General features: G+C 35.3%; 1 protein-coding gene across 1 annotated transcript in view; it reads left to right on the top strand.

Moving 5' to 3' along the window:
- NEXMIF (neurite extension and migration factor) overlaps positions 1 to 6,139 on the top strand; it is a 156,135-nt gene extending 149,996 nt beyond the window's left edge. Inside the window, exon 4 of the mRNA XM_019438186.2 lies at positions 363 to 6,139. Within this exon, the coding sequence (XP_019293731.2) occupies positions 363 to 456 (94 nt within the window). The 3' untranslated portion in view covers positions 457 to 6,139. The remainder of the gene's footprint in view (positions 1 to 362) is intronic.
- Positions 6,140 to 13,031: the final 6,892 nt, after the last annotated feature.

Here is a 13,031-nt window from a genome sequence, read left to right on the forward strand (position 1 = left end):
TGCTATTCTGCATTGGTTTTTACTAATTGAGGAAATAGAACTAAAATATGCTCTTGAGTGATTTTGGGAAGGGAAGGGCTTTGCAGTAAAAAAAAAAAAAAAGTTTTGAACAACAGAATCAAAAAGTCATATAGACAAAAGGCCACAATCATTTAAGCAAAAAGAGCATAATTTGGGGGGAAAAACAGTCTCATTGTGTGGCAATTAGGAGTGCTTTCTAGTGCCCCCTGCTATTTGTATCTATCTATCTCTGCATTATACAGCATTTAGTATGATGTAAACAAATTTAGATGGTATGATCCCTTTGTGGGACATACACTAAAGCTAACTAAGGTGGCATAAATTGTTTGGTTTTTCTGCAGGGATTCCGACTACAATCTCCTAAAAGCAGAAACAGCATTTTGGGTTTTACCTGTGTTTGAAGAAGAAACTCACATTTTCCAGAAAGACATTTGATGTTTGTGTTTTATTTCTTTCAAAATATGCCTTGTGGTATGTATGTTGACATGTAAGTGCTTAAAGAAGAGATTTTTGAAGTGTGGGAATAAGTATTTGGAAGCAAACTTTAATCTGATGTTCTATGTAAAAGACTTCAAAAAGTCATACAGTTGCACAAGTAGTTTATGCACTATTTACCCAAGGGAAAAAAAAAGGAAAACATTGTGCCAAACTACAAACAAGTGACTGTATTGTATATATTTTTACTTCTATATCAACATTTGTTTGTATTTGGGGAGCTTGTCCCTCTTGATTTACTAGAAACATTCCAGTGATTCTTGCTATTAACCACCCCCACTTATGTGGATAGCACCTATAGATCACAGTGGAAAAGATGTTGTGTTACACAATTTACCAAAACTTAAAGGATACTGTTTGAAATGTGCCAAATTTTCTTACCTCATCTCACAGATTCACCCCACAGCTTAAATCTCATTAATAAATTTAAATATATATATATATATATATATATATATATATATGCGCACATATATTATTTTGAAATTTTAAACTCTACTGTCCTGTGTGGAAACATGAGCAATTAAATAAGGCACAATAAAGTTTTGTTTGTTCCATCGTCTAATGGTTAAATTGTTGGAAAAGTCTGGAAGTCATAACAGCTAAGTCCATCAGGGACCTAATATATGCATTTACAGAACCTTTTACAAGGAAACAAAACAGCTGCTTTAAAGTTTGTTTTCTAAAAGCAAAATCTGTAGCTGAAAATTATTTAAAGTGCAAAGTTATATTGCTGATACTTTATATCTCAGTTTTATATATTTTATAATAGTCTGGGATAAATTATAAAATAGCTATAAAATCAACACTAATGATAAATGAAGTACATAGATTGCTTTTATTTAAGTACTTTCATAAATGTTCATAAATGTGCACTCATATCAAGGCTTTAGTGTTCTTTAAGTGTTTAATCTTGCAATGCCAATGTCATTTAAAGAAAATGTTAAGGCATCTCAGTTCAACTCCTATGAGTTACGTACATATATTAGATAAGCTGAGCAATTTGTGGTAACAACTAATCAGGGCCATATATACTGAGTCTGAGGGGGACTAGTATTTGATGCCAAACACTAAACTTAAATTTCAATTTTTTATATAAATTTTTGAAATCACATTTTTATTTAGCCCTTCCCCCTTTTGTCTTTAATTTCACAGCTCCAACATCCCTCAAGACTAGCTTTTTCTTCCCCTTTATTCACCACTTGACTTCTAACATTTGATCTATTTTCCTTGCACAGTTGAAGGCCTATGTGTCTGATGACTGATGCATTATGGCACAGATGAGATAATGGATGTAAAAGCGCTTTGTAGATCGTAAAGTGCTATACAGATATAGAGGATTAATATTATTAATGTTGTTGGTTGTTGTTGTTGTTACTCTTACTATTCTTACTAATACTGTTAACTAACCTATTATCTTGTGAATATATAGGCTGTGGGTGGGAGGGTGGAGAATAAGTGGGTGGGGGAAAGGGAGATTTAAAAAAAAAACAAAGGAAGATGTTTCAAAAGGAAACATTTAAGCAAAATATAAACCTACCTAGTCATTGCCACCTAAATATATTCACAAACAGAGAAGCAACATTTGAAAGTAGTCAGAGAGAAATGGAAGGAAGCCTGTCACTTATATAAGTATACACACTTCCCAGTCCTTGATTCCTTTCACCAGCCTGCTCTACTACTTATAGCTAGGTAGTAAAATGAACAAGCCTGTGTTCTTGATGGTGTGATTGTGTGTGTCTATGGGGATGAGTGGGTGAGGAGCATTTTGTGAGGCTGCTTCAGGCCTGTTCCTAGGTTTTGATGCTCTGTGTGCAGTGAGTCTTAGACAATTACTTAGTGGAAAGGCACCAGATGAAACATGTCTCCTACTCTACAGCTGCCATCCAGAAGGGAAAATAATCAAACTGGAACACTTTCTTCTATTTCTCCACTCTGATAGCTAGCTGTTTATACTTAATGCTATGGCTGGTTCCTAGGAACTAGTTTTTGTTTTGTATTTGTTTTTGTTTTTGTTTGTTCTGCTTTGCCGCTAAATTTTGGTTTGGAATCTCTATCTGTATTATGATTCCCCAAGACTCCAGACCTCAAAATCACTTACAGGAATGGAGTGCTCTCTATGTAACCAAAAGGTGGCAATTAAAGAAGAAATAAATAAAATGTTCCATGGGTACAATGTGTTTATAAAATAAATATGGGAACAGTTGTCCCAGTTTTTCTCAGTATCAGTTCAGCTTTGGAAAATGGGGTAGGGGTGGGATAGAAGGACAGCCTGAAATTTTGGAAAGAGTTTCCTTGTCATAACTTGCTATTATGAGTCCTTTGGAATGGATACTCTTTTAGTTGCTCCTATGGAGCCCATTAGGGGCCAATTCTAGGGCATGGTTCATCCCTTTCTCTGAAGAGAATTGACATTTTAAAGTACCGTTTTTACTGACTGAAGAGAACTGACATTTTAAAGTACCATTTTTAATGGCCTACAGTGCATTATATGTTTTTAACACATATATTAGTGACTTGTAATCAATCATTTTGTACTAACACATAACAAGAAACTGAGTTTGATTAATGAGCAATAGGACAAAGCAGAAGATGCTTATTCTCTTAATTTCACTTAATATCCTCTCAGTACATTATGTGCTGAGCTCTTCAGTTTTTATGGCTTTTTTGGTCCTGTCACTGCTCACAATTTTTTTTTCTTCCTGTCACAACATAGTAGGCCTGAATTTTGGAGATCCCTTATTCGACCATCTGCCTTAGTGGAGTGAGGACCACTGAAACAAAAATAGTGTCTTGCCGTCACTGATAATTCAAGTCAGATGTATGAAATTTTCCTTGGTCTGAAATTCCTGATTGTCACTTCCTTCTAGACTCTCCTCTCTGGTTCTTATTACTGCCTCCTCAACATAATCCTATTTAATCTTTACTTTCCTGGAAATGGTATTCTCCATTATTCTTTCTATCTAATTTCAGTCCTTGGTCTTAGAATTTTTCTTATTTTATAATCTTATATTCCACCTACCGAAAGTGTCAGAGTTTAAGAACCTTAGCCAGGCTACTTCTGGAATTTCAGAGGGCAGTCTTCTCAATCTTAATACCTTTAATTGTCTTGACCACTTTCAAATCTAATTTTAAATACACACACACACACACACACACACACACACACACACACATAGACGTAATTATATCACATGACTGAGGAAAGTTGGAAACGCCTTTTCCTTGAAGGTAAAAATCTCTCTGATCCCCTTTCAGTCCTGGTTAGGTGCTAGACTATGTGGAGCAGGGTGCTGAAACAGTAGCCTTGACCAAGATTCTTCGAGACTTTGGGGGTTATGTTTGGGCTGTGATAACTTGCTTAAACCAGTGGCCTCTCCAGCGTCTCATATACCAGCTTCCTCACATATGCTGCTTCCTCTCAGCTTTCTCTTCTGACTTCTTGTTATTCTGTGCAATTATGTGTTAAGGCCTTACCTTATCCTAAATCTTTTCAAACCTCCTGCACTACCTTGATCATCACTTCTTTAGCCATCTCCCTGAAGTCTTTGGTGCTAGGTGGGCTTTTGTGACAACTTTCACCTTCTCTGACCTTTTTCCTTGCTGAGAAGCATCTGTATGTGTGCAGGGGGGAGGGAGGGGAAGGGAGGGGATTAAGCATGTGTGTAAGAGAGAGAAGCATAAAGGATGCTTCAAAAGCTGTAAACAGCTCTGGATAGCACCCTATGTCCTGTTATGTGAGGTTTTGCAGTTCTAGTGAATTTCTGTTTTACTGGGTCCTAATGAGCATTTACTCCCTAAAGGAGAAAGACCACATCCAAGGACCTCTTAACCAAGCTTGCTCTTACCAAGCTGAGTCAGTCTGATGCAGATCTGCCATATCTTCAATTTACAGATGCTCTCAGAACAGTTCCAAGAATTGAAGAGAGCTGAGTTTCTTCCCCAAAGAGGAGAATGGAGCACTAGCTAGTCCTAACTAGTGCTATAACTGTGTTTGTTTTCTCCTGGATTTTTAAGAAGTTATCTAATTACAGGTGATTTTTTTATTTAGGATTTTTCAATGATTGCTTATTATAGGAATATGTCCTTTTTATGAAATAAAACTAATATGAGATTTACTTTCTAATCATAAAATTCACGAAGCCCACCATTATGTTTAGAAGGTTTAGTACCAAAATAAAACACTTTAGTAACTAGGGATAAATAAGGATCTTGTCAACACAATGTAGGCCAGGAATTTTTGTATAAGTTTCTCAAGGACCCAAATAAAGAAGAAACAATTTTAGCTGGACTGTTTAACTTGGGAAACACTGTCATCAACTTGAAGGTCCTCAGCCAGCATGGGATTATTTTGATGGCAGTACACAGGCTACCCTGTAAGGTACATTTTACTCAGAGCATTAAACAGTAGCTACATTCATGAAACAGAGTTCCCATTGCAGCTATGTGATACTTGAGATGTACTCTTGGTTTCAGAATCATAACTAAGAGATGAAACATTGGAGAAGGACAATGTAAAAGAAAGAGGCTTAGTACAAAGCTTACGGTGTGAATGAGGCTTTAAAAATCAGTATCTGGGTAAATAAAAAAGAAACACTCAATATGAAATGGAAAGAATGTCTATCCATCTGTCAGGCTCTGGTTTCTGAGTGTTCAACATCCTCTTCAAAAGGAAGAAAGGTATTTAAATCATTCTGCCTCTTTCAGAGAAACCTGGTTTTACAGTACAAAAGGAAAGGCCTAGAATGAAAACTAGAAGAGGCCTTTTGTTTTTTACTCCCAGTGAGGAGGGTAGAAAGCTTAAAATGCTCTACTGGGATACCTGTAGCACTGACTAGAGTTTGCTGCCTACAGAGTTTTGAATGTACTAGTCCTTAATTTAATTTCCATAAAACTTAATGCACCTCTTTAGTAAATTACTGATTTATGGTGCTAAAGAAACTATTGTCTCCATTTTCTCCTCTCCCAAGCCCTTTAAACATTTAAGAAAATTTAAAATAAATATGTTAGAGGCCCTTTTTATGAATGTAACCTAAGTTTTTGTTTGACATATGACACTGCAACTTTAAAATGTTAGGAAATTGTTTGCCTTTTTTTCTTTCAGAGTTAAGCTTTATAAATAATCTGTAGAGTCAATTGAGGTATAAAGCTTAAGGATCACTCTTAAGACGCCTACAAAATCTTGTATATTTTTAAGTGTGCCAATTTGTAACATATTTTGTAAGTGTATATTTTTCTTAGAAAAGTGCTGTGAAGTGTCTGTATGTGAGAGTTTTCCTTTTTCTGCACCACTGGGTGCTAATAAAAGGATATTTACTTCAAAGTTTCTGGTTTTAGAAACCATAATACAAAGAAAAAATACACTTTTGTTGGGAATTTTGTAACACAAAACATGTTGTGAAAGAGTATAGTGATCTTGTGCAAATGAAAATGAACATTTGTGAGCTTCTTGCTGTTTTATAGATTTTCTTGTAAATTATTCTTGTAACACCTCTGGTTTTGTTGTTCTTGTTGCAAAGGTTTTAAATATTTGTGACTGAGTGTATGGTGAAACTGTCATAATGTACCTAGCTGAGTTTTGTTATTGTTTATGGAATAAATAAAAAGAAAAGTTTAAAAAATACTGCTTTGGAATCGTATGTAATAGAAGTCAAACCATTTCTAAATAAATTCTATGTCCCAAATAAAAAGTTCTTCATTGCCTAGAAATTGATGGAGCTAGAGAGTATTATGCTAAGTAAGTCCATCAAAGACATATACCATATGATTTCACTCATATGTGGAATTTAAGAAACAAAACAAATGAACAAAAGGGGAAAAGAGAGAGAGGCAAACCAAGAAACGGACTCTTAACTATAGAGAACAAACTGATGGTTACCAGAGGTTAGGTGGGTGGGGAGATGGGTTAAATAGGTGATGGGGATTAAGGAGCACACTTGTGATGAACACCGGGTGATGTATGGAAGTATTGAATCACTGTATTGTACACCTGAAACTAATATTACACTGTATGTTAAATAACTGGAATTTAAATAAAAACTTTAAAAAAAAGTTCTTTGTTGTCTAGAGCAGTGTTTCTCAAACTATCCATGGTGAAGGACCAATTTTTTTTTCTCCATCCATCACAGACTGATGCTAGTATAAAACAAAATAGGAATAAATTTCTTTAAAATTGAAATGGAGAAAAAGATATACAAAATAAAAACTCTAATGTGTTTGATTCAAAATTTAAAATTACATTTCAAAGCAAACATAACAGGGAAAATTGCAAAGACTTAGTACCCTATTTGAGACAAGTCCACTGATCATGTCAAACAGGCATAGAAAGCTCTAACCATGCTTTGAGTAACACTTTGAGTAGGAGCAACAGCATTACTATCATCTGGAAACTTGTTAGGAATGCTGTATTCCAAGTCCTACACCAATTCTACTGAATCAGAATCTGAACTTTAACAAGATTCCTAGATGATTTATATACATGTTAAGGTTTGAGAAACACTGGGCTAGAGACTTTTGCAGGAGATTCTTCTGCCCTCAAATTGGGGAATCATTTTCTAGTGTGTCCTGCCTTCAAAGACCTTAGAAAAATTGGTGTCCTTGTTTTGCGGTCCAGATGGATTCTTTAGAGATGTAGTCCTCTCAAAGTGTTAAAGCTGTTTATTGAAAATAATAAATGCTAATTTTCTTGGCACCCCAAAAATTTCAGATTTTCTATAATTCCCTACAATTCCTATGTCATTTTACTTACCACACATCCAAAGACCCTGTCTCCTTTAATCAGGACTTCCTCAAGCTCTATACCCACTGTGCTCAGTATTTTAATATTGGCTGTGTCTAGAAAAACTAGACTTTGCTCCCAAGTGCCCAGATCATGTGATCCACCCATCAGAGCCTGGAGCCCTGACTAACCATAGGAAGGCCATTGTGGCACACACAACTCAAGAGCCACTTCTTGGTTTTAAATATCACTATTCAAAGAAATTGAAAAATGTGTATGAGAGAATAACCCTCTATTCTCACTGGATGATCTCATTCACTTCTACCACTTCAACTACCTCCTAGATTTTTACAAATCTCTCCTGAGTTCCTAGCCTATATTTCCAGCTATAGGCTGGCTATCGCCACTTGGACATTCTACGAATTCCTCAGACTTACCTATTCAAGATAGTTTCATAAACCTTTTACCCTCTGAGTATGCTTTAGCTCAGTGAATTATGCTGCCATTCATCCAGTGACCCAAGCCAGAGAGCAAGGTTCACCAGCGACTCCTTTATCTCCCATCCTCACATTCAATTGGTTACTCTTAATTCTCCTGCCTTTCTATCCCCAGTGGCACTGCCTTAATTTAACCTTCATGGTATTTCACCTGGATTATTGCAAAATTGTCTTAATTCAGTGATTACCAGACTTAGATTTCATACCTGGACATTTTCAAGTAAGGAGAAAAAAATGGAGTCTCTACAGAGCTGCCAACTTTTTATTTTGTTCAATAAAGTCACTTTTAAATCTATGAAAAACTATTATCAATTCATAGAAGATCATTTTAATACCAAAATACAATGAGGCAGTGCTTTATTAAATATACACTACGTTCTCTTTTTCTCTTCATCATGGACCATAAGAGACTGAAACCAATCTCTCAACCCCTTACTTTAAAGAGTAAAAAGAAATTTTGAGTTTCAGTGCTAAAGGAGTGGGGGAGGATAAAGAATGAGGGGCAGAACAGTTAAAGCCCCCAGAATTGGACCCCTCTAATGTTGTGAAGCTTTATTTTTCCCAATTTCAATGAATTCCTTATGTGATGAAGATTAAAAGTGTATATTCTTCACTCTGTGCATGATTCAAAAGTGTATTCCGGTGAACATGGCCCTAGAGAAAGATTTTTCTTGAACTAAACTAAAATAGCAGGGTTGGAGTAGTTGAGTGGTTCCATTTTTTTCCCAGTAGGTTTACATCCCTTTTTTTCTTTTTTGGCCAAAGTTGAGAAAGTACCAGGGCTTAGGGGGAAGAGGGTAGGTCCTTTGACTAAAGACATTTGATCTGGGGTGCCTGGGTGGCTCAGTCAGTTAAGCATCCGACTCTTGATTTCAGCTCATGTCATGATTGATTTCAGTCAGTTATGGTCCACTCATGGTTTGTGAGTTCGAACTCAGCGTTGGGCTCTGTGCTGGCAGTGCAGAGCCTGCTTGAGATTCTCTCTCCCTCTCTCTCTACCCTTCCCTGCTTGCTCTCTCTCTCAAAATAAATAAATAAATTTTTAAAAAATTTAAAGACATTTGATCTGTCTTGGAGTTGAGTTTTTGATGGACTTAGTTTAGGGGAGGAGTGATTATGACACTGTTTTAATACAGTATTCTATTTAAAGTACTTGGATTTGTGGTTATTAAACTTTTCAGGATACATACCACTTGGATAATCTAATGAAATCAATGGGCCTTTGCCTCAGGAAAATTAACATACTCAAATTTTTTCATAAAATTTCCAAGGACTCGCAGATTAGGAATTTCTCTATGAAGAGCATCAATTTCCCAAAACGTCATCCCCACCTTATAATGGGGTTTCTTAGTATATCTCCTCTTCTCCACTGACCCCAGATAATATTATCATTTATTTATTGCCTACTATTTGCCAGGCATTTCACATGAATTATAATTTCCCACAACAAACCTGCAAGAGAGGTAACTTTCCTATTCTACATTTAAGTAAATTGGGACACAGACAGGTGAAATAAACTTTCTCAGGATACCCAACAGTTCTCAAAGATCTTCACTACAGCTGACCTCCATGCTTGCCCCATCACAAGCCCATGCCTCCAACTCAAGACATTTATTTCTAGCATAAACAATGTTGTCTATAACACTTCAAAAATATGATGATAAGTTTCAATAAATGAATATTTTTTACTCAATAAATATTTGACTCTGTATCAGGTATTGCGCTAGATGCTAAGAAAACAATAAATAAATAAATGTAAAGCACATGACTTTCCTTTTATGAGCCCACAGATAAAACATAGAGGTACAATTTAATAATTGAAATAGAAAAACACTCACTGATCAATTTAAGTTGAATAATCACATGTAAAGTAACTAATGATTTGCTGTTCTTAAGCACTTGAGAAGAAAAAATCCTCCATCCATTGTTATAGAGGAACTAATATCACAAAATGTGACTCCCAGTAACCAATATCTCACCTTCTACCTTTCCCTTATTCTGGAATCAGAGTTGAGTGTGAGCCTAGATCCACCACTTACCAGCTATGTGATTTGGGACAAATTATTTAGGTATATTTGTACCCCAGAGTCTCTGCCCCAAAAAACCCTAGTATAACAAGACTATTGCTCCCATAGTTAATTTTTAATATCATACTTGTGAACTCTTGGCACCAAGTGGGCAGTTGGATAATACTTAGCACTCACTATTGTTTAACAGATGTGAAGAGCATTTTCCTAATAGCTCCTATTTTGATTCCTTAGAAATGACTCCAGCTTGCTACCCTGAAATGTTTGTTTTTTTATTAGGCTACAAACTAAGAAAATGAGTAAACTTGTAGCACAAAGAGCCTTTGATCTTTATTTGGAGAAGGATGTCATTTTAAAGATAAAATTAAGAGTCATTACATTTAACATATAATAATATGTTTAATAATTGCATGTAATAGATATAATGATATGGATAATAGTTTCTTCATTAGATTTAATTTATTATCAGTGGCAGAGTGAGGTAGTTAAAAAGTTATAAATTATTAATCAAGATACCTGGGTTCTATTCCTGGCTTTGCCATTAAATTGGTTATAAGAACTTGGACAAGTCATTTCCCTTCTGGGTCTCAATTTCCCCATCTGGAAAATAGCTTAGCATTTAAGAGCATGGAGTGTGACGTAGACTGCCTGGGATTAAATTCAAGTGTATCCTCTTGCTAACAATAAGACCTACCTCAATTTCTCCATCAATAAAATGAGAATAATTATGATACCTATCTCAAAGTACTTGAGGGAGAATTAGGTGAGATAATACATTAAAAAAAAACATTTAAAATAGTAGCTGGTACATATATAAAATGCTCAATAAATATTAGCTATTATTATATTGCAGGACCCTTCCTTTTAATTTAAAACCCATGATTCAATGTATCATCTGGGCTGCTGTTACAAAAGTAGAAACTACTGAATTAACTATGGACATATGTTCATGAATCAATTCATTAATTCAACAAACTATTATTTAGCACCTACTATGTGCCAGGAACTGTGCTGGGTACTGAGAATGTCATAGTAAGCAAAATGGGACTTTGACTCTCTCCTCATAAAACATGTTATTAAAAAAAAATCACTTGGATAATGAACATATATTTTAAAACTGAAATAAAAACTCTGAAAGAAAGGAATATACTTTTTTGTGAGAATCACTGACAAAAACTTGACTCAATACTGGGACTGACACCCTAAGGATGAGTAGGATTTACCCAGTTCAAAAGGAAGATGGAGGTGAGAACAGGGCACATCCCAGAAGTGCTACTGAAAAGGTCGTTTGGCAAGAAGAAGATGGAAATAGAAGACTGCCAGTGTTGCTAGAAAACAGTAGAGAGATGAAGTCAAAAAGCAATGCTCCATGTGTTCCAATTTGGTCGCATTTTATAGAAATTCTAATTAGGCAAACTTCAGATTGTACAATACAAAAAATTGAGAGTTTGACTACGTGCAACTTTTTAAATAGTTCAGATAAAAACTTTATTAGAAAAAGCATAATTAATTTCAAAATGGACAGGTATGTGAAAAATAGGCTGTTATGTCATTGCCACATTTCAGTACCATTTTAGACATTAAATGGAAATGCCTTCCATTATGTGTAAGAACTATAACTTTGAATTATGCTAAACCTCTCACAAACACATTCACATAAAATGCAGAGAGACCTCACTTATCTTTGGTTTTGAGTTAATATCACTGGACCTCATTAGCATCCTCTCAAAGTTGGCCCTCGAAGTGCCCTCCTAGCTCAGGCATTGTTTCTAACTTTAAAATGCATAAACATTGGGGCGCCTGGGTGGCTCAGTCGGTTAGGCGGCCGACTTCGGCTCAGGTCATGATCTTGCGGTCCGTGAGTTCTAGCCCTGCGTCGGGCTCTGTGCTGACAGCTCAGAGCCTGGAGCCTGCTTCATATTCTGTGTCTCCCTCTCTCTGACCCTCCCCTGTTCATGCTCTGTCTCTCCCTGTCTCAAAAATAAATAAACGTTAAAAAAATTAAAAAAAATAAAGTGCATAAACATTTATGTACAATAACTTAAATCAGTCCAACTTAATATATAAAACTATGCTGAACCTTATAATATTTAAAATATGCATCTGTTTCTATATATTTTCTCAGAGAGTTCCGGAAAAAAATAAAACTATCACTTTGCATTTTACAAGAGAATTACTCAAATAACAACTTGATCACTAGGGCCCTCAAAAATTTGAGTGTTGAGGATTGACTTTGCCTCAGATTCTTAGAAAACAAACACATATTCCTTTATATGTAAAATTTAAATTTAAAGGAGAAAACATATTCTCACTACATAAGTTCATGTTATGCAGCTACGAGTTTGCAGATATCAAAAGATCTTTTTACCACTTCAAATTTAAACTGCTTACAAATAGTTTTAAAGTATTAAAATTACTCATTGAGGAGGATATCAGCTGTGGGTTTTTCCTAGGTGGACTTTATTATGTTAAGGTATGTTTACTCCACCACTACTTTGATGATTTTTATCATAACTAGATGTATTTGGTCAATTGCTTTTTCTGCATCTATTGAAATGACCATATGATTTTTATCCTTTCTTTTATCAATGTGATGCATCACACTGATTTGTGAATATGGAACCACCCTTGCATCCCAGGAATAAATCCCACTTGATCATGGTGAATGATTTTTTTAATGTATTGTTGCATTCAGTTTGCTAGTATTTTATTGAGGATTTTTGCATCCATGTTCATCAGGGATATTGGCTTATAGTTCCCCTTTTTAGTTGTGTCCCATATGGTTTTGGTATCAGGCTAATGCTGGCCTCATAGAATGAATTGGAAAGTTTTCCTTCCTTTTCTGTTTTTTGGAATAGTGTGAGAAGAATGAGTATTAACTCTTCTTTAAATGTTTGGTAGAATTCCCCTGTGACGCCATTTGGCCTTGGACTTGGTTGGGAGATTCTTGATTACTAATTAAAGTTTTTGCTGGTTATTAGTGTGTTCAGGTTTTCTATTTCTTCCTGTTTCAGTGTTTATAGTTTATATGTTTCTAGGAATTTATCCACTTCTTCCAGGTTGTCCTGGAAGACAAATGTAGGCATATAGTTTTTCATAATATTCTCTTATAATTGATTGTATTTCTGTGCTGTTGGTTGTTATTTCTCCTCTGTCATTGGTAATTTTATTTATTTGGGTCCTTTAACTTTTCTTTTTGTAAGTCTGCCCAGAGGTTTATTAATGCTATTAATGTTTTCAAAGAACAAGCTCTTGACTTCATTGATCAGTTCT

The sequence above is a fragment of the Panthera pardus genome, unplaced genomic scaffold (genome assembly GCF_024362965.1).
Source record: "Panthera pardus isolate Hobbes unplaced genomic scaffold, ASM2436296v1 HiC_scaffold_27, whole genome shotgun sequence".
In the NCBI taxonomy this organism is placed as follows: Eukaryota; Metazoa; Chordata; class Mammalia; order Carnivora; family Felidae; genus Panthera; species Panthera pardus.